A 21,455-nucleotide genomic window follows, 5' to 3' on the forward strand; every position below is an offset into this window, starting at 1 on the left:
CACACACACACACACACACACACACACACACACACACACACACACACACACACATACATACACAGTGTCCATAAATGCTTGTCCTTTCTGTGTGTCAGGCGGCTGTCATGTGACTCTGGTGAGCTTTTAAAGGTCAGAACTGCAGCTCTGGACGGGAATAAGTCAAACTTTGTTTCCTGATTTATTTGTTTTATTTCCTCCTCCGTCATCAGAGCTGGTTTCTGAAGCATGAAGCTCGTCCTGTAGCGGTTGAATCATTTAAACGGTAACAGTCCCACATTGAAGGAGAGTCACTGTCGTCTCTGTGCACCCAGTGAAGAGATCCAGGGCCTGTTTAGCCTAGCGTAGCATTTTAGGGTCATCAACTTTTTGTCAAGACATTTAAATGTTCTGAGGTTTTTGTTAAAGCCTCTCTGACTTTTCTAGTATTTTAGTCTGTAAATTAATTTCCCCATGCGTGTCATTTGATGTGTATCACGATATCGATATGATATATAAATAAAGAAGTATAATAAAGATATAAATTGCCCGGCCCTAACAGCGTCACATTGAGTCTTTAAGGCCCAGGTTTATGCCGTGTTGTCCCTTTAAACGTGTCCGTGTCTCTGCTCAGATCCGTCCCTACGAGAAGATCAAGACGGAGGGTCTTCCCGACAACATCACCGCCAGCCTCAACAAGCTCGCTGTGGTCAAACTGAACGGCGGTCTGGGAACCAGTATGGGCTGCAAGGGCCCCAAGAGTCTGATCAGCGTCCGCAACGAGAACACCTTCCTGGACCTGACCGTCCAGCAGATCGAGGTAGAGTCTCACAACACGCCCGTCTTCAATCTTCAGACCAACGCGGAACTGAACTCTCTTTTTCTCTCTGTCGTCGTCGTTTCCAGCATCTGAACAAAACGTTTAACGCCGACGTGCCGCTCGTTCTCATGAACTCCTTCAACACTGACGAGGACACAAAGAAGATCCTGCAGAAATACAAACACCACCGCGTCAACATCCACACCTTCAACCAGAGCAGGTGCAGCGCACACACACACACACACACGGGGAAAGCACTTGTGCTAAAGCTTGAAAGTGCTACATAAAGCCAATTATCATGATTATTAGTTTTAATGTTATTATTGTTGGCCATCTCTAGTTTCTTATGTTCAACATTTCCTTTGAAAACCGACCAATGTACATTTCTGTTTTGTCCAGTTTAGTTGCAGCATAAAACAAACTGTCCCTGAAGTGCGACACCAGCGATCACATGTTCTCCTCGCAGGTATCCGAGGATCAACAAGGAGTCGCTGCTGCCAATCGCCAAACACATGGGGATGAACGGTGAGAACGGGGAGGCCTGGTACCCGCCGGGTCACGGAGACGTCTACGCCAGCTTCTCCAACTGCGGGCTGCTCGACAAACTCCTCGCCGAGGGGAAGGAGTACATCTTCGTGTCCAACATCGACAACCTGGGCGCCACCGTCGACCTCTTCATCCTCCACCACCTGATGAGCCAGCCGGCCGACCGGCGCTGCGAGTTCATCATGGAGGTCACCGACAAGACCAGGGCGGACGTTAAGGTCAGCGCGGGGCTTTTATTCGTGCGGTGACCTCGGCGAGGCGAGGCTCTGCTCTGCTCTGCTCCGCCTCTCAGCGCTTCCTGTTTCCTCCCCTCTGCAGGGCGGTACGCTGATCCAGTACGAGGATCACCTGAGGCTGCTGGAGATCGCGCAGGTGCCGAAGGCCCACGTCGACGAGTTCAAGTCCGTCACCAAGTTCAAGATCTTCAACACCAACAACCTGTGGATCTCGCTGCCCGCCATCAAGAGGCTGCAGGAGAAGAACGCCATGGACCTGGAGATCATCGTCAACCCCAAGGTGACGCACACTTGTGAAAGAGCAACACCTGTGTTCTGAGCGGTAAAATAACTGTTTATGTCAATGGAGTTTCTTTGAAGAGAGCATAGATAACGTCTACAAAGGTCTGACAACAAGGTACAGTGGTGAAAATATCTAAATATAGAGCAGACTTAAACTGATGTTTGTTGTTTAGAGGGACCGCCATCTACTGTAACTAATACACTGAATATGTATAAGTACCTCATACAACCCAACCGTCTCTGTGCTAACAATAAGACTGACTGAGTTGATGCTGTCGTTTCCTACTCTAACCCAAACCCTCGAATGTCTCTCCAGACGTTGGACGGCGGTTTGAACGTCATCCAGCTGGAGACGGCCGTGGGCGCCGCCATCAAGAGCTTCAACAACGCCATGGGTGTGAACGTCCCCCGCAGCCGCTTCCTGCCCGTGAAGACGTCGTCCGACCTGCTGCTGGTGATGTCCAACCTGTACAGCATGGACGCCGGCTCGCTCACCATGAGCAAGAAGAGAGAGTTCCCCACCACGCCGCACGTCAAGCTGGGCAGCTCCTTCACCAAGGTCAGCAACGACGGGACGACACGAGCAGGGAGGCGTTTAAACACAACTTCTGGTGTCAGAAGTTTCTTTAAAAAGATATTGAATGTTAAGTTTCTTGAGATGGACATCTTGTTATCTTAATGTCACAGGCTTTGTTTTTACGTGATAATATATTCATTTCCTCATTTCAGGAAAGTAAAGTCATGTAACGTCTACTTTAACGTTTATTACATCATCATAGTTAAAGGGTTTCCTCAATGCTGCTGCAGAGGGGTGGATCATAAATAAATAAGAGGAACTAGTTCCAGACTTTCGGAGTGAGCTGAACTGTAACGTTGCTGTTGGTTGTGCAGGTTCAGGAGTTTCTGTCCAGGTTTGAGAGCATCCCGGACATGTTGGAGCTCGACCACCTCACCGTGTCGGGAGACGTCACCTTCGGAAAAAACGTCTCTGTGAAGGTAAACGGTCAATGCTGCACTGCTAGTTACTGGTATGAAAAATACAATAATTCAACATTTTATTTATAGATAAAAGCGTAGTCTGGTAAGAAAGTCATAGTATGTTGAAAAGGTATTTAAAAAGTCATAGTATAATATGTGGTAGCTTAATATATAATACGTCATAATTTATCGTCGATTATATATTGTGTTAATAATCTGAACCTCCAAAGGAACTTAAGATGCCACATAAATGTACTTTAAGTGGAACATACACTGTATATTAGTACTTTTACTAAAGTAAAGGATTTGAACACTTCTTCCACTGAATGACATCACTGTCTTGGTAATCCAAACAGGGAACCGTCATCATCATCGCCAACCACGGAGACCGGATCGACATTCCGGCCGGAGCGATGCTGGAGAACAAGATCGTCTCTGGAAACCTGCGGATCCTCGACCACTGAGACAGAACAAGCCACTCGCACCTTGAAGACACTTGAGATTCTTTTCTCTGATGAACTCGGCTTCTTTTATCGACCACCTCCTCGTGTTCGTGATGCACGAGGACTTGAGGAAACCCGTCGCTGATGAGCCTGAGCCTGAGCCTGCTGCGCTCGTCTGATGCCCGACTTCAAATTAGAAGTTTTGGGATTTTTAACTGCTCAGTTTCATTTATCCTTCTAGATGGTTGAACATGTTTGGTTTCCAAAATAAAAGTCTCTAGAAATGATGCTTTTTCATGCTGAATGACATACATAGACACACATTTATACAATTCCTGAAAATAAAGTTGTTGGCTTTGTAATAAAGGCCTTCACATTAAAATGCATTTACATGGAGAACAAAACAAGACTGACATTTAAAAGAGACAAAGACCCTCTGAGCAACAGCTCAATAACAGAAGAAATCCATCATTGATGAAATAAACTGGAAGCTTTTTAGTATCAAAATGTGTTCAGATTTAAATATGAACAGCTTCCTGTTTCACAATAAAGCAGCTTTTAACAAACTGGAATTAACAGGCGACGTGTTGCTTTAGTGAAGCTCTTCTTCAGAGTTCACAGTAGAAATAGAAGGTTAGTGTAGAGTCAGCACTTTGGGAATACCAGCTGAACACATCACAGTATAAACCTCCACAGCCTGACAGCAGAGGCTCATGGGAAAAAAAAAAAGACTCAATATTTAGAGCCCAGTTGCACCTTTAAGGGTCACTTTTCTGGACTGGAAAACAAAACCAAGTTCCAACAGGATTCTCCTCTCATGCAACACTGTGTGGACATCGACTAAACAGAAGTTTAAATCCTTTAGCTCTTCTATTGGGACCAAAACTATTCCAAATGTAAATAAACATGTGGTGCCTAATTATAGTGTATTTTAATCTCTGATAAAGTAATTGAAAAGAAGAAAAACATCGATATAACCGGTGATTACAAAGATTTGGACGGTGCTGTGTGCCGATGTGACGGACAATTATTAAATTAAATGAACAAAAACAACCTTTGTATCAGTACGATGTCACACGAGCCTGAAAAGTAAAATGAAAAACAGTAAAGTAAAACAGACTGAAGGACAAGTCGCTCCGTCATCCCGTTTTATTCACATCAGGTTTGAAGGAATCAATACATTTTGGATTCTCATACATGCAGCCCAACGCGCCCCACACACACACACACACACACACACACACACACACACACACACTAGGCACACTGTAGTGGAGAGCTCAGATGTGTCGTCTCTGACAGTCGATCAAAAGTAGGCACTTCTGAAGCAGACAGCGATGAGTTAGTTTCTTGAGATCAAAAAGCATTGACAGCTGCAGTCACATCACTCTCTGAATCTGACGTATACACACATATATATATACTGTATACATAAAGATGATTTGTTCATAAACAGCCGAGGTTTTTGCGTCACATTATTTCAGGTTGGAAAAATAACATTGTCTCAGTAATAAACCTGCTGTATTAAAGTACTGTAGCTGATTGAAGCAGTGAGTCTGTAGTGTCGATGTAGGTTTCAGAGACTCGAGGCGATGCGACTGCAGCTGGACAGATGTGTGTTTGAGCTCAGAGGGACTGAACTTCACTCAGGAACAGAAAATCTAACGTTTGAAGAAAACCCAACCGGGTAAGTGCTGTAGGTGTGGTCCTGTAATCGGACTCAGGTGCACTTCAGTGACGCATAAAGGTCTATCTTTGCCCACCATGTCCTGAGAACAGGATCGGAGGGAGCGCTCCAAAACCACACCAGCACAGTGCCGGCTTGAGCCGGGCGACCGTGACTCAGAACACCTGAATACAAGCGTGTGTTGGTGAACGTCTTGAGACGAGATTCACTGATAACGGCCCGAACACTAACGCTCCGGGTCACATGATTACCTCCGACTGTAGTTTTCCTGCTTGAATGCATTTTGGATCAACAGGAAGGAGTCCTCACTAACGAGCAGGCAAAAGTCGTTTTGTGCACATTTCAATTATTTTTGGTTTTCTTCGTTGAAAAGTCAAACAAACAGATTTTCTGTTCCGTTTTTGAGTCGTTTCAGTTTCAGAGGAAACAAAAAGCTCACGTTCTTCATGCAGGTTTAATAAAACTACAGCAGGAGGGAGGACAGCAGTCTGAGTCAACAGCTGATTTTCATGCTTCATGTTCTGCAGTCAGACTCATCGATCAACTCCACGAAGAAGAAACGCGCCTCTGGATCCTCACGGCTGAAGGAAACTGAATGCATAATTTGACAGTTTGAAGGAAACTAATGTGTAATCAAAGAGTTTATTCCCCAAATTAGAAAGTGTATTACTTTGGTAACGACAGGATGCTGCTGAGAGTTGTGATGCGTTCACAGTCTGGATGTTTGTTTAAGGTTTTCAGGAAATGAACTCTTCAATCACACATTTATTTTGTTTTCCTTCAGGCCTCAAACCGTCTCGAGTATAAAAGTTTAAGAATCCTTTGAACCACAACGAAGAGAAACCAAAACCAGCTGATGAACGAGGTTCGGAAAAAAGTTTGGAAACACCGCGAAGGGAACCCTGTTGATTCGTTCAGAAGCAGGAAGAACAAAAAAAATTAAATTATCTCCGGAGCGATCCACGTCATCTGAACCCAGAATCCTCGGCTGTGAAGTTTGAGCAAAGAGTCAAAGAAACATCTGTTTCAGCGATGATAAAAATCCCTTCAGCTCCAACATCTGGAGACAAAGTTCGCCACAGTACAGAATGTCTTCAAGACGACCGAAAAATAAATTACCCGCCACTTCTTTAACATTATCTACACCCTTAACTCGCACTAAAACCGTCTAATGTTTGAGTATTTCTGTTGGATTGCACACAGTGAGAGGAGGTGGCAGCCGTGTTTTAAAGGAGGCTCTGTGTGTTACTTGAAGTCTTTTTAAGGTGGAGCTGTTCAGGAAGCCCCCCCGGCTTGTAGCTGCTTTTCTCCTCCCAGTTTTGTATTTTTGGACCCTTCGGGCCGGCCGGCCGGCCCCCCATGAGGCCGGCCTCACGTCTCCGGGTCTCATTGGTCGGTCCTGGACGTCCCGTCGTCCTCCATCACCTCTTCTGCTCCCAGATCTCAGCCATGTTCAGGTCGAGCCGGTCGAGGTTCTTCAGCGCCTGAACGTTCTCCGTGTAGAACGCGACGTCCACCACAACCAGCCTGCAAACAACAGCGGCCAGTTAAAACTAAGCATTGATTTTATTAATCCCCATCTATTTCGTCCTTTTTCTGTGAGTTTTGGATGGTGGTGCTGTTTGCTCATGAAATAAATCGACTCTTGTGAGCGTGCGTTTAAACTTTTATATGAAATGAGACTCGTTTACCCGTTCTGAGGTCCTCCGTCATTAACGACTCCGAGTCGAGCCAGCTGCCTCTTCAGGTGCATCTTAAAACTGGCATTAATCCTCAGAAACAACATCTGCACAGAGAGACACACATCTGTGTGAGAGCGCCGCGCGTCTCCGTTCACACGTCACACCGTTTACTCATCTTAACAGACGAGTGCGTCGTGTCGAGTCTCACCTGCGTCTGCTCTTCAGGTAAAAGTTCAGAAATGGCTTCGTGCATCTTCGCCATCTGTTTACAGGCGTTTCTGAAGCAGGCCGACGGCATCGGAGCCTTTACTTCGTACTGAGGACACAACAACAGCAGCAGCAACATGACTAAACATCTGCAACACAGCTGGGAATCAAACCAACAACTCAAAGTGAGCCAGGGTTTCCCCTCGATGGAGTGGTGAGTGATGGATGGGCTACACGTTTTAATTCAGCGTTAACTAGTGAGATAAACATTAAGAAAAGTAATACGATAAGTAATCTCTGCATCACCCTCCGGGTTCATGCTGCGTGTTACAACTGAAGCGAATACCGTGCGATATTTGAAAAATGAACAAATATTAAAAGCAAAAACTATTTTTGAAAATAACGCCGTAACTTTGTGAAACGCAGAAATTGAACTATACTTGATTACGGGACATTATTTCAACCTTAAAAGTCACGTTTATTTCTTTATATCGATATATTTCTTTATCATCAAAAACAACTGATAAGAGAGAAGAAGAAACACTGCTGATAACATGGAAACAATCCCTGATAGTGATTTAACTTATCGACACTGGAAATGTTTTTATTACACTTTATCACAAGCTTTACTTCAACAGGGTCTCAAAGATGGCCGACGGCTGTTCTTTTAGATTCTGTGACGTAAACAAAAACTGAAGGTTTAACCCGATAGATAGATAGATATATATACACACACACACACACACCAGATTTACTTTACTTATTGTAAATGTTTGTTTTAATATTCATGATTTTTGTTTTATTATTATTATAAACAACAGTAAATTCCATGCATGTTAAAAGTTACTTGGCAATAAACCTGTGGAGCCCCCTCCACATGTGGCAAAGTATGAAAAAACACGAGTAATGTTGCGTATAATATCTCATTACATTTGAGCTCACTTTCTCCTCCTAGTAGAAATAAATCCTTAATAAAACATAAAAGTATTCTTCAGAAAAACTACATCATCCAGCGTTATGCTCAAATAATTCTGCCTTTTTTCAGCTGGATGTTAAGTTACAAACACGTCACCGTTTGCTCAGTGATCAAACTGAAACACAGTGTGCAGCATACGCTCTACATGCTGCTCTACACCAACTCAACACGTTCGAGCATTTAGAACGTGATCTCACCTTCGATAGAACCTTCTCAAACAGACTGTCCATGATGGCCACCAGCTTAGCAGAGATCTCCGCTACGTGGTCGTTGTAGTCCTGCAAAGCAACAAACGGCCTCAGAGACACGAATGACGACGTCGCCTCAGAAACACCTCAAAGTAGGAAAAGGAAATCTTTGGGAATTCTACATTTTTTTATGCATACGTGAGCATCTGTTTACGTGCAGTACCTTGGTGATGTGGTCAAAGTGTCGGAGAACGCTGAACTGTTTGGGCTGCAGTTTGGTCTCAAAGTGAGCTCTGATGATGGGAATGTAGTGAACCACCAGCTGCAGGCAGCGGGAAGCCAACGCTGCAAACACAACACAAAACCTTTAGCGTCTTCATCTTCAGGTAGACTGAAGCTGGGACGGGTGCGTGCAGCCGGTCCTACCCAGGTTTTTGGTGGTGATGGTCTTCAGACCGACAACCTGCAGAGCTCCGGCTCCCAGAACCAGCTGGCAACTCCGAGAGTTGAAGTGCTGCAGAAAAAACAAGAAGAAGAAGAAGTGCTTTTAAAAACACAATGCCGAGGCAACGGTGTGCCATTAACGTTCTATGTTTACTTTAAAAAGTGCCATATAAATGACCTGAAGGGGGCGCTGTGATCTGTGTCACTTAAAGTATGTTACATTCAGTTATCGACAGAGATGGAGGAAGTACTGAAGTAAAAGTAGTAATACCACAGTGTAGAAATACTCTGTTACAAGTAAAACTCCTGCATACAAAATCTAAAAAAAAAGTACAAGAGTATAAGTATCAATATAAAATATATCACTAAACAGTGAGCGGGACGTCCTGCAGGGACCGTTAGGGTTCACACAGGGACGTGGTCCGAGTGTTGGAGGCGGTTCTGACCTTGAGGAGGTCCGACAGACGCGTCAGCATGTCGGTGGCGATGGACGGGATGTCGTTGACACACTGACAGTATTCCAGAAAGATCCGGATCAGCAGCAGAACCGTCCTGAAGAGACAGAAAGACGACCGTCACAACATTTCTATTTTGTGGATATTTTCACTGCATCAGCATAATAGTCGTGAACGTCAACCGTTTCTGTGCGATTGGTTTCACGTACCCGACGACGGCGTATTTCTGCCCGTTGACGAGCAGAAACTCGGCGGGCTTCCTGTCCTCTGGAGCTGCACACAGAACGACAACATGTCACAGCTGAAGTCTGCAAATCCTCACTTGTAGTAATAGAGTTCTGCTCGACGTCTTTGTTTTTAATCATAAATGCTTCCTGGGACAGGTTATTGATACGGCTCTACTATAACGTATTGATGGAGCACTCTAGAAACACGTCAGTCCAAACATCTCCTCAGTCTGTTAACGCAGAGTCTGTTTGTTGAACACCAGTCTCCTTATTGGTGCACTGAACATGCTTTTATTCATTTAAAGGGATACACTCCCATTTTTTGCTGCTTCATGGTGTGAATGCACTCAATGTAAGTCGTGATTTAAAGCAATTCTTTCCTGTATAAGCTTACAGCTTTGCAAACATTCATTTTAGATTTGATTCAAACTTGTGTCTGAAACCATAAAACTAACAACTAAACTCTGAAGCCTAAAACTGCATGTCTTTGTGAAGTTAAAAGCAGCTCCTTGTTGGTGAATAAGTGCGACGATGTTTCATAATAAAGTGACTGTCAGCATTTTCCAGTAACTTCTCACATCACAGCTTTTGGAGGTTTTTCTGCCGTCGTTGACGGACAGTTTGAAACTTCTTAAAGGAAAAGCAGAGAGGAGTAAAGAGCCGATATCCCTAAAGGTTTGGGGGGTTCAGGGTACCTGGGATTTTGCGCTCCGGTAGTGTTATTCTTCCATCCGCGATGGAGTTCACCAGATCCTGGAACTCAGCGGGAACCTCGGCCTGCTTCCAGCGCTCGTTATCCAAGAGGAGGCTGAAAAACAACAAACATCAAAGTCAACAACTGGAAGTCAAACTGAACGTTATGAAACCAGCACAGAAATGTCATGAAGGGTTTAACTGCTGCTCCTCAGCCTCTTCTTTCCTACGCGACATCAGCATATCACTACATTTCTGATGTGCAGGGTAACCTGAGTTTGGTCTTGCGCTCGTCGTGGAAGCGGTGGACGAAGCGGTTGGCCTGGCTCTGCAGCGCCCCCCTCAGGGAGACGCTGCGCCTGCTGCACAGCTCCTCCGTGTCCCGGACGAAACCCTCCACGGCCTGAGAGAGGCACACAAACTCGGCCGAGCTCAGACGTGCCAGAGAGCCGTCCTGTTGGGAGACGGAGACGATCGGTGAGGTCCCATCAAACCTCCACACGCTTACTCATTAAAACATTTAGGTTTTAATGAGCGTCGAACCTTTTCAACTCGTCAAAGATTTCACACAGCCTTTAAATAAAATGTTAGTTTTTCCTTCACAGATGTGTGGTAATGTTCCACGAGGGGCTTTGGTTTTGATGATGACGTCATCGTGATGTCACTGTACCTTGGCTCTGGCTGTGAGGACTTTGACGCAGCGGTCGTGGCTGACGTCGGAGGCGGTGTGCAGCAGCTCCTGGAGGTTGTTGATCACACGGTTCAGCTCCAGATCAGAGGGCATCATGTTCTCACCGGACCTGCAGACAAACGCACAATCACAGACAACAGTTAACAGTTAACGTGCTTCACATCATCTTGTTTTTATCTAAAGAATCACATACAACATATTACTGCAGTTTAGCTGTATTTCAGTTCTATACCATTCTTATTTTGTCTGATTTTATTCTAGTTTTTTTATTGCTTGTTGTTTATAAATATCATTTAAATGCCTTTTATTGCTTATGTTAAGCTCTTTGAATATAAAGAAAGCCGCCATGCCTTACTTTAAGTTTGTATTTCATTACGCAAAAAAATAGAACAAAGATGGACACAAATATCTAAACATTGAAACGGAAGAGAGAACTCTCCGGTGACATACATGAAGCTCTGCTCCCTGATGATGGAGGTCTCTGCTGAGTCGCTGCCGGCTGCCTCCGCCCGACTCTGCTGGATCCTGGAGCCCACGGCAGAGCTCTGATCCTGAACCAGCTGCTGCTGCTGCTGCTGCTGCCGAGCCTCGTTCAGAGCGTCGCTGATGAACAGACCCTCGTGGGTGAGGTAGGCCAGCTCGGCTTCCCCCTGTAGGAGCGACGGGACGCGGGGGGCCTCCTGAACCAAAGCCCCTGATCCGGCCGCCTCCTCCAGGAGCCGGTTCCTCTGGTTCGAGGCCAGAACCTCCAGAACCACGTTCTTGATCACGCTCAGCGTGGCCTGACAGACAGCAGGGAAACGAAAGATGCATTCAGTCATGTTTGATCGTCTCTGTAGGAGCACGAGCACCTGATGACACCCGTGCATCAGTATAGAGACGGTAGAAAGCTCCAGAAGACTTCTGAGGAGACTTGCGAGCCGAGATTATTTTGTTACATAAAATGGATTCACCCACCTTGATCCTCTGCAGGAAGAGAAGGAAACTCTCAAAGATGTTTCTCAGCAGCTCGAACCACTGAGGGAACGTCATCAGACGCATCTGGTCAAATAGCCTTCACACACACACACACACACACACACATTACATAAGGTTAACATCCTGTTCACTTCTTTTAGCACTTTGAGTTGTTCGTATGGAGTGATTGCATTCTTCAAAGTAAGCCCCCACACGCACGAGAGTCAGCACATATGCAAATTCGTACGTGACAACTTCTGTGAGGATTATCTGCTTATTATTGATAAGCGTTAGCAGACATGCTTCCTTTCAAAGTTTAAAATGACTCATAACTGAACCCATCACACATTTCCTGTTATAACGATAACTCACTAAGAGAGACAGAGAGAGATGGAGATAGTACATTGATGTAGTACATTTTAGAGAACGTTCATAGCAGTGGAAGACAAAGTACTCTGATCTGTTACTTAAGTAAAAGTAAAACCACACAATAGAAATACTCCGTTACATCCACAGCTCTACTCACTTTGTGACGACTTCAGTGTCAATATCTTCTATGTTCAAAACATTTTCTACCACACACTGAAACACACAAACATGTCAGATTAACACTCCCATAATAACTAAATGATGGATCTGTAGTTCATAACGTGCTCCACACAGTCGGGAGTCGGGGGGTTTTACCTGAGAGACGATGGCCTTAGCGGCCATGATCGTCTCATCGCTGTAAATATCCAGAAAGTCCAGCTTCCTCTGCCGCAGCAGGCCGAACACCAGAGACTCCAGACGCTCCTGAAACACACACACACACACACACACTAAGTGTTAAAACATAAACCGAGTCCTCGACAGTAAAAGCGCAGATTCTAAATGTCAGCAGGTCAAAATAGACAGACGGCAGCGCTTCATTCGGCAAGAAATGTGATTCAAGTTGATGTAAATTAGGATTTCTAACCACAGATCAAACAAATACAAGATTTTGATATTGTACCACAATATCAAAATCCTCACTTTATTGATCTCTATACGATTCGAATGAGAATAAATGTGATTGAATTTATGTTAAATTGCAACAAATACACCGCCAAGCCCAAAGATTATTCTTCAGTATGAATAAAATCAAAACAAAAAGTATTCATGGTGTTTCTTTAACCTGCTTGGAGACCAGAGGGATTTAAAACGTGTGTACAAATGTTCTACTTCCGTTTAAAACACAATCAGAAACCTTTTAGTGGTTTCAATGAGCTTTGATTGCCTACATGACATCATCCGAATCATCTGAAGCAGTTAACTCCACCCATCTGGCACGCCAAGCACATTAAAACAAACAACTCACGATGTGATTGATCACTGATCCACATTGAGACAACTGAGCCGGATTTCAGCAGCAGGCGTGATTTCCATGTGTGTGCGTGTGTGTGTGTGTGTGTGTGTGTCCCACCTTCTGTGAGGCAGCGTTTGTGTTGTGGACCTGTGACGAGCAGATCATCCGTTAAATACGCAACAGTTCACTTCATCTAACTGTGAAGTGTCTCTGTGAGTGAATGAAGGGACAGAAGTCTGTGCACGAAAACCTGAGATTCAAACGAACCTTGAAAGCTAAATTTAGTTCATCACAAACTCAAAAGCCAATTGTTGCTTAAAAACGCACTCCGCACAGAGCGACCTCGTCAGAACAGAACGTTTGCATTAAAGCTGTTTTTGGATGTAAACTTCCACCTTCCATCTACAAATCCCCCCGGATATTATTGGATGTTTCACAAAGGACTCTCCTCGCTTTATTATTTATTTTACCTGTTTTATCTTTAAATGTATTATTACATGAAGGACAACCTACATATCTATTATTCCCAACTGGGGCTGAACACTGTGTGTGAAGAGGGTTTCACATATAAAAAGGTGACAAACACGGGAATGAATGAATGAATGCTCTGGAGGTGATGGAGGACTTTGTTCAGACCTTCTCGAGGACCAGCGGCTCGTCCTTCAGGACGCGGTTCAGGTCGCTGCGGGCGTACATGCTGAAATCCTCCACCATCATCTTATCGATCAGCTTCTCCAGCTCGCACAGCTGGGAGCCCAGATGTCTGAGGGGCAGACACACAGACAGACAGAAGGTCAGACAGACAGAGAGACAGACGGTCAGTAGCATCACAGCTAAAGTTTGTGTGGTTCCTGACTTCCTGTCTTTTCACATTAAAACTATTCATCTTCTGCTGTGAAGATTGAGCCTCATGTTTTCATCTTTGCTAAACTGTTATCAACTATTGAACCAAAAAAGGCAAAAAACCCAGAACATTGTCTGTTTGTGAATAAACAGATTGCACAGTCTAACTAATTAGTGAAAGTAAAGCCAGATGAGAATTCCCTTTGTCCCCCCTCTCTCCTCACCTGAAGCTGTGGATTCCCTGCAGCTCCTGCTGCAGCACCTCCTTGGTGGTGGAGATGAGCTCCAGCGCTCCGACGAACTCGGAGGTGGAGAGCAGCAGCTGCACGGTGGGCTGCGTCTGATGCACCGCCGCCATCAGCTTCAGCTTGTTGTGCAGCTTCACGCAGTTGTTGCGGGTCAGGGCGGTGCGGAGGGCCTGCAGAGGCCCCTGGCACATGATCCGATCGATGGCGGCGGTCCGGCCCCGCAGGACGGCCACGGCCCGCTGCGTCTCCTGCAGCCGGTCCTGCAGCTCGTGCTGCGAGGACATGGCGTGGAAAAACGCATCGGAGCGCAGCGAGATCTGCCGGGCGATGCTCACCTCCACCACGTCCAGGTAGTGACTCAGCTGGAGAAAGAGGCACGGAGCTCAAGTTGAAGTTACACTTGTGAGAAAAGCCAGAGTGGCGTGAGGTGCGTATTTTCTGCAGAGCGGATGAGCGAGTTCACCTTCTCCTGCAGCAGTTTGGAGGAGGCCACGTCTCTGCTGCTCTTCCCTCCGGCACTGTTGAAGTGCGACCAGGGCAGCACGCTGTTGAAGGTGGCGGGGTCCTCCAGGGCAAATTCAGGCTTCATGAAGATCTGCAAATTCAAACACAGACAAACATTGTGAGACATCCAGACATGTCGGTCCAATAATGACTCAAACATCTGGATCGGATGTCGGTGAAAACAGGCCGATCTGTTATCAGATAACATTATTTTAATAAACAATACATTCCATTTATATCCGTGTGTTTATTTGTTATATTTGAGTGAGTAAAGTCAACAGTGGAGACAGCGTAGTTATAAAACTAAAACACCCTGAGGACTAAGTTCATTCACAAGATTAAGTTAATATATTAGACTTAAAAAAAATAAAATAAATACATTACATTGTTCTAGCACACCAATGGAAAATAAAAACGTTACCTTCGGGACTTGTTCCAGCTCAGCTCTGGATTTGTCTAAAAACAAGAAACGTCGTTTGTGATTCGATAAGTCAGATGTGTTTCAGCTTATTTTACATTCTGAACGAGTTGTTTGATACTAAAGTATTTTGTTTCTGTGGAACAACATTTTGATTGTGGATGAAAATCACCGGAAACATGAAGATGACACCTGTTTTTGAAGCTTGTGAAGGATTTCCTGCTATTATAAAGCATGCGTTTGTTACAATCAACATAAATACAAATGTACAAAAGTACTGTAATAACTTAAATTACAAAAGGCTTTTAGTATAGCACAACTCAACCAACGTCAAAGTACTTTACACAAAACAAAAACAACTGAAGAAACAGTAATAAAATACACCGGTAAAACAAATAGATGAAAAATGAAAATGTGCAGCGTATAGAACACAATTATCAGAACGATTTGGAGGAATTACTGAAAGGTTAAACTACGAAAAGACATTCTCAGAAGTGATCCAAAGGAAAACTGAAACTGTTTTGGTTTGTGAAAAGTGCAAAGAGTCAGAACCAAACTGTCCCATTACTCATCTATAGTATAGAAAGTATATCTCATGTTCACAACAGTCTCCACTTCCTGCAGGGTTCATAATTCATACCGTGGTTGGTGGCGACACTGGAAGCAGCGTCCACGTCGTCTTTGTTGGGACAGAACGTCTTGCAGCTTTCGTGGATTCTTTCCCTCTAAAAATAAAAACACAGAAAGACAAAAAAAAAAAAATGATTCAGGAGTTTTATGTTAAAACTGAACATCTACAACAACTCCTCGTGTGAAATGTCAAGTCTGGCCTGAGGGTGGTGTTCCATCACAAAAACACGAGAGCTTCCAAAGGTCAACCTTCCTGTTTTTAGATGAGAACAATAAAGCAGCATCAGAGGAATGTTTGACAGCTGTTCTCGTCTTATTTATTGTCGCACATCATTCTGAAACCCGAAGGAGGAAACGAGATGACAAACAGATGCCGATGTCAGCGACATTGTTAAAAACTAGACGGCTCTGACGGGAACTGAAAGGAGTCGGTTCAGGTAACGAAGTCTAAAAGCCTCAAAGTGAAACCACACTCTGCTCATCTGAGGAGTTTTATAACCAATTTAAAAACCTCCATTTCCTTTCACAGCTATAAGGGAATGGATATAAAGCCAAGTCATTATAACACACTGTTGTATGAGCAGATGTCTTATTAACCATGTTGACAAAACACAGATGCCTTCAATGTTCGCGGCTCCTCCTTCGTGTTTTCCTGTGTGCATGCAAGTGTTTCCCATAAGTTCCTCCGTCTGTGGTGCACCACTGCAGCTCGACAACAACCACAGCGATCATGAACACCGAAGGAGAAGAGACAACAATACGACCTTCGTATATCTTTAACTTTTTTTACTTTTGTGATTTTTATTTTATACGTATTTTATGTCCATTGATGGCGGGAGCCTGAGATTTATGATTTTCATTGCTAACAATTGCTTCTCCGTAATTGTAAATATGAAAATAGATAAATGACTTGTAGCGTGAGGACATATAAAAGGTTCACACCCAGAAACTAGTAAAACCAGTTTCATACTTTTCATTTCTGAGATTACACGGCACAGGATGAAAGGAAGGGACACTAAAACTGGTAAGTGTGTTTCTATCCAGATGATGTTGTATTTTGAATTTAAACAGATAAAAACATGTTCTCTCTAAATCTAAATCTCTCACATCTCCAAAGGTCGCTGTATTGAGACTAAAACAAAAAAAAGAACGGTAGGAGCGGAAACTGCTCTAACAGGATTCATGACACACCCACAACGTAAGGTACGGCATGGCAAGGTAACGCCCGGGCCACACTGTGTGCGACGGTTACCTCACGCGCTGCTTCTGCTGCTGCCAGACCGGCTTTTCTACAGTTTGATTTTGACATCGGCCAGAAGGTTTCATTTCACTACGTTATTTATATTTATTTTAGACAGAAATCAGTTAAGACACGTGTGCTCATTTGTAAATAATAATAACACTCCACAATTAAAAGCAGGTATTCTATTCATTTATGGAGCCGTGAGTTTTCCACAACACGAACCGGCAAATATTTCAAAATAAAAGCCTTTTATTAACAGATAACGGGATTCTTTTATTTTGAAACAAAAGTGTTGGGTCAAAAATAATGACTAACTTTCTTTCAAGCCCAGAGCTTTTTCTACAGATATAGACCTACTGTAGCAATGTTGCTGGTATGACATTAACATACTGTCAAAACATCACTCTGTAAATATCAGTGTCAGTGCGGCCCGGACGATCGGCCGAACATACACAGATAAACAAGTCACATGATCAGGTCCAAAGCTCCGCCCTCCTTCACCAGCAGAAAGCTTCAATCAGTGAGTGTGCTGAGGTCTGAGCAGTGATGCCGAGTGAATCCTTCCTCTGAATAATTCAGTGTGGGTGTGTTACCTGAGCCATCTCCTGCAGGTAAGGTCCGAAGTGTTCCCTGGTGATGTTGGGGAGGTAGAAGGAGGGCATCACCTGGGTCTCCGCGAAGTCGAGCCCCCATGTTTTGGTGAAAAAGTCGGACTCCCGCTTGGCGAGCCGCGGGTCGTTGAGCGCGGCGGGGAGGTTCACCTTGGAGCTGTACACCGTCCACCTGTCGTGCTCCGCCACCACGGACGGGCCGTCACACAGGCCCCGCCTCTCACCTGCAGGAAAACAGAGATTACTAAATGTTATAACATGTTGTAATGTCTGTACCAGTAGTCCGTCGACGGAAACTGATTAACCTCCAACTGTCATCAATAAAATAAAAACATATCTTGGTTCTATCTTCTCAAATTTAAACATTTGCTCGTTTTCTTTGTTTTATTGAATTCTATTAAATATCTTTGGGTTTTAGACTGTTTGTGGTACAAAACAAACATTTCCCTACTTTCATTCTATTAGCTAACTAAATTAACTCATTAAATGATGTGCACAAATGTTAAAACATTAAGGACTGCAGCTGTTCCCACCGGTGGGCTCCTTCGGGCAGACGTCGGGCAGGGAGCGGACGGACCGGCATCGAGCGGGCGGGGCGTCCCGCTCCTTGTGGTAGATCCCATCTCGGCCTCCACGGGGCACTGGGGAGGAGCCGTGGCTGGAGGCCATGGCATTGGGACTCGCCTCCCAGGAGGCTAGCTGGAGACAGACGGACACAAAAAATAGCTGGCGTTAGATACAGTAAAAGACTAAATGAAAGGAAAATAATGTGCATTTTCCAATAATATAACATTCTAATTGTCTGAAACCGTAAATCAAACCTCAGAGACAGAGAGGATTAGTATAATACTGTTGGAGTCACGTTTGTGTCCACCTGAGGACTGTGAGTCCAGTATTCTCTCTCTGTTTTCACCAACTGGTCCCTAAATATGTCCGTTTGATGCCAATACACCGATAAACAATAGTCATATTAAATGAACGCAACCCTAAAACTCAGGTACAATACCAGCACTATTTGTGACTCTTCTCGATTGTTCAGTGCTACATTCATCTCATCGGTCCTTTACAAAGAAATGATGACACAGAGAAAGACTAAATGACCGAGCGGCACACAGGATGTGAAGCAGAGAGGTGTTGTTCTCAGACTGTGGAGGTGTAAGAGCCTCTGCTGTTAATCCCGTCACACTGATGACAGTATGAGAGGAAAGGTCTGCAGCCTCACTGTTACCACCACTGCTTTTAGCTCATTCTGTCCAATGCATGAAAAACTGTCGCATCGTCACATTTTCATTGACAGAATAAACATTTCAAAGTGTAAAACTTCAGACTCTCACAGCCAGCCTGGCTGCTTGTTTCCAGCGACCGTGACGTCTGTGAGGTAAAAATAGAAATACTAGTCAGATTTGTTTTCGTGCTGCTTTAGAGGGTTCGGTGATGCACATTAAAATAAGAGTAGGACCCTCACAGATTAAAGGCCCTATTGTTTGCTGTAAAATAGTAATTGCCATTTGGGTCTGTATTCTGATAGATAGACATTATTTACTGGGTTTCCATCACCATTGGTCCACTGTTTGTAAAAAGATGCTTTTCTGAAAAATGTTTCCATAAATACTTAATTATAAAAAGATTAGTGTTGAGCAGAGAAGTTCCAGAATTAACAAGCAGCGTTTCAGGCCAAGACTTCCTCCTCTTGTTCATTTTGTTTGACCAAAAGAAAATGATTTCAACAAAGTGGAAACACAATAAATCAGAAAATGATGAGTAGATTACATAAAACCCAACAGAGATAATCCTGCTGCGATCAGTATACCAGAGTAATATTTCTGTAGGTTCCTACAGTTAAGTGACTTTTAGTTCAGCAAAAGCTCTACGAGTTTAAATTGATGATTCAAGCAATTCAGTGTTGCACGTCCATGAAGTTTAAGGGACTCAGAAAAGACAGATTAAAAAACGAAGGTTAGAATCGAAGCAGGAAATAATTGTCAAACACTCCAAAAAATCCTACATTTAATGTATTTTCATTAAAACCCTTTTGTTGATCTGAAGACTAATATGGCCGTATCTAAAAAACAATAACAACCTGATGACGTCACGATGACCTACTCGGGGTCATTTTCTCAGACTTGATAGAGCTTGTTGTGGTTTACACAAGATATTAGTACAACTATTTTCACAGGCTGTATCAAATCTTAATACCTTTATGTGTAAAATTGGTGTAAAATTTAGTTTCTCTCTTCTTATTATAGAATAAATAATGGTTCCTTAAATTGCTGAATGTATGCCTCGATTAACTAACCGGAAATACATTTAATAAATCGAGAATGTATTCATTAATCAAACTTATTAATCATTATTGTAAAGGCTAACTGAGATAAGCAAAGTGTAGGGTTGAATAAAAGTCTGTTTAACATTAATTTAAGTGGTTTTACCCCATAAATCTTAATGTTACTTCTCATCAATCCCAATATTAAAATAGTAGGGGATAAATATCACACTTTAAATAGGTTTAGTAAAGTTAGCTTGAAATGTCAAATCACTGCACTGCTTTCCAGAGGTGGAATAAGTATTCCGATCCTGTACTTAAGTAAAAGTATTAATGCCACACTGTAAACAAAACAAAAAAATACTCCACTACACTGAGTAAAAGTCCTGCATCAAAAATATACTTAAAGTACTTCAAGTTTAAGTACAAATTGTGCAGTAAAATGTTCTCTGGCAGTGTTTTACTATAATATATGAGGTTTCTGGATTAATAGCACTGCTGCATTCATGTGTGTGTGCTGCATTTTGACGCTCTAGATGTTTTTAACACCTATATATTGTTGGCTAGTTTAGTAAAAGTACCTCAAATGTGTACTTAAAGTACAGTACATGACTAATTATAATCAGCGAGTCCAATCAGCGCTTACACGTAGACTAGCTAATGCTAAAGCTAACGCTAATGTTGTCAGCGAGTCCATCGGCGGTTACACGTAGACTAGCTAATGCTAAAGCTAATATTGTCAGCGAGTCCAATCAGCGGCTACACGTAGACTAGCTAATGCTAAAGCTAATGTTGTCAGCGAGTCCAATCTGCGGTTACACGTAGACTAGCTAATGCTAGCAGGTTAGCCGGACAGCTATCATTCTGACAGGCGAAATGAAAACAAGAGACAAACCGGGAGAAGTTCCGTGTGCCTGCAGAGCATCAGTCGCTTCACATACCTGTCGTGTGAAGCACAGCAGCCGGCTCTTCTCCTCTTCACCATCACAGGAAACACCGGAGGAACACCGGTGTGTGCGACATTAACTGGTGTTGAATTAACTGGTGATATTCGCGTGCGTGAGGCAGATGTGTCGTAGGAGTGGCTTTTCAGGACCCACGTTGAATAACCAGGAAATAAACATCTCTTTCACATTAATGGGCCTTTTTTAAATATGCTTCTTCTTGTCTGTACTTGTGTTCTCGTGGACTTGTGAAACATCATCAGTCTCAGCCCAAAGTACAGCTCCAATTCAAAAGTCCGGAACGAGCCACACACGGTCCAAATGCCCGGATTTGACTTGCTCCGCCCATTTTACCGGGGAGACTTATGTGGACTTGGGACAGCCAAATATCCCAGAATGCATTTTGGCACCAGCAACAGGAAACAATGGCGGAGGAGAAAACACACAACTGGGGGTACATCCCAAGTCTCTTAATTGCATCCCCGTTTCCCTCACTTGCGTCCTAGTCCCTCCCACCAGGGATGCACGGAGAGACGCAAGGAAAGAGGAAACGAGGAAATAGGTTTTAAGATACATGAGACCTCCTTTATTCTGTATCGTCACGTGAAGCGAGTCTGTTTCTGCTGACATAGGATCAGCTGATCACAGCATCCATGCATCCCTGGTGGGAGGGACTAAGACACAAGGAAAGGCACAAGTGAGGGAAACGGGGATGCAATTAACAGACTTGGGATGTGCCCTAAGAGACTTGGGACGTGCCCATAGAGCTCGGTGAGACGTCATTTCCGCAGGAATTATTAATAGATACATAAATTAACGTTAAATAAAAATATCTCAATAAGATACAATTCACACATACTCAACAGGATCGTTGAATAACAAACAAAATTTAAATATTATAAATTGTAAATCGCAAACGCACAGTGACGTAACGTT

At 43.7% G+C, this 21,455-nt stretch overlaps 2 protein-coding genes across 4 annotated transcripts in view; one reads left to right on the forward strand and one right to left on the reverse strand.

The window, feature by feature from the left end:
- LOC116399461 (UTP--glucose-1-phosphate uridylyltransferase-like) overlaps window positions 1-3,571 on the forward strand; it is a 10,396-nt gene extending 6,825 nt beyond the window's left edge. For both annotated transcript variants that reach the window (XM_031876649.1, XM_031876647.1), the window contains exons 4-10: window positions 614-799; window positions 886-1,019; window positions 1,266-1,563; window positions 1,664-1,861; window positions 2,180-2,422; window positions 2,755-2,859; window positions 3,198-3,571. In XM_031876649.1, the coding sequence (XP_031732509.1) occupies window positions 614-799; window positions 886-1,019; window positions 1,266-1,563; window positions 1,664-1,861; window positions 2,180-2,422; window positions 2,755-2,859; window positions 3,198-3,305 (1,272 nt within the window). In that variant the 3' untranslated portion in view covers window positions 3,306-3,571. The remainder of the gene's footprint in view (window positions 1-613; window positions 800-885; window positions 1,020-1,265; window positions 1,564-1,663; window positions 1,862-2,179; window positions 2,423-2,754; window positions 2,860-3,197) is intronic.
- Window positions 3,572-4,418: 847 nt separating this feature from the next.
- vps54 (VPS54 subunit of GARP complex) lies at window positions 4,419-20,854 on the reverse strand. Of its 2 annotated transcripts, XM_031876645.1 has the most exons (24): window positions 20,517-20,854; window positions 17,846-18,011; window positions 17,295-17,536; window positions 15,469-15,553; window positions 14,832-14,866; window positions 14,370-14,501; window positions 13,883-14,268; window positions 13,452-13,578; window positions 12,933-12,962; window positions 12,176-12,283; window positions 12,018-12,073; window positions 11,492-11,588; window positions 10,985-11,316; window positions 10,514-10,643; window positions 10,116-10,297; window positions 9,846-9,958; window positions 9,133-9,196; window positions 8,915-9,020; window positions 8,451-8,538; window positions 8,248-8,369; window positions 8,034-8,114; window positions 6,862-6,969; window positions 6,663-6,757; window positions 4,419-6,498 (listed from the first exon to the last, which is right to left on the reverse strand). In XM_031876645.1, the coding sequence occupies exons 2-24, from the start codon at window positions 17,979-17,981 to the stop codon at window positions 6,393-6,395; spliced, it is 2,961 nt and encodes a 986-aa protein (XP_031732505.1). In that variant the 5' UTR covers window positions 17,982-18,011; window positions 20,517-20,854; the 3' UTR covers window positions 4,419-6,392. The 2 variants fall into 2 exon arrangements, with proteins under 2 accessions (XP_031732505.1, XP_031732506.1); XM_031876646.1 differs by lacking the exon at window positions 12,933-12,962.
- Between the last annotated feature and the right edge of the window lie 601 nt (window positions 20,855-21,455).

Source organism: Anarrhichthys ocellatus, unplaced genomic scaffold (genome assembly GCF_004355925.1).
Source record: "Anarrhichthys ocellatus isolate YVR2014 unplaced genomic scaffold, GSC_Weel_1.0 scaffold112, whole genome shotgun sequence".
NCBI lineage: Eukaryota > Metazoa > Chordata > Actinopteri > Perciformes > Anarhichadidae > Anarrhichthys > Anarrhichthys ocellatus.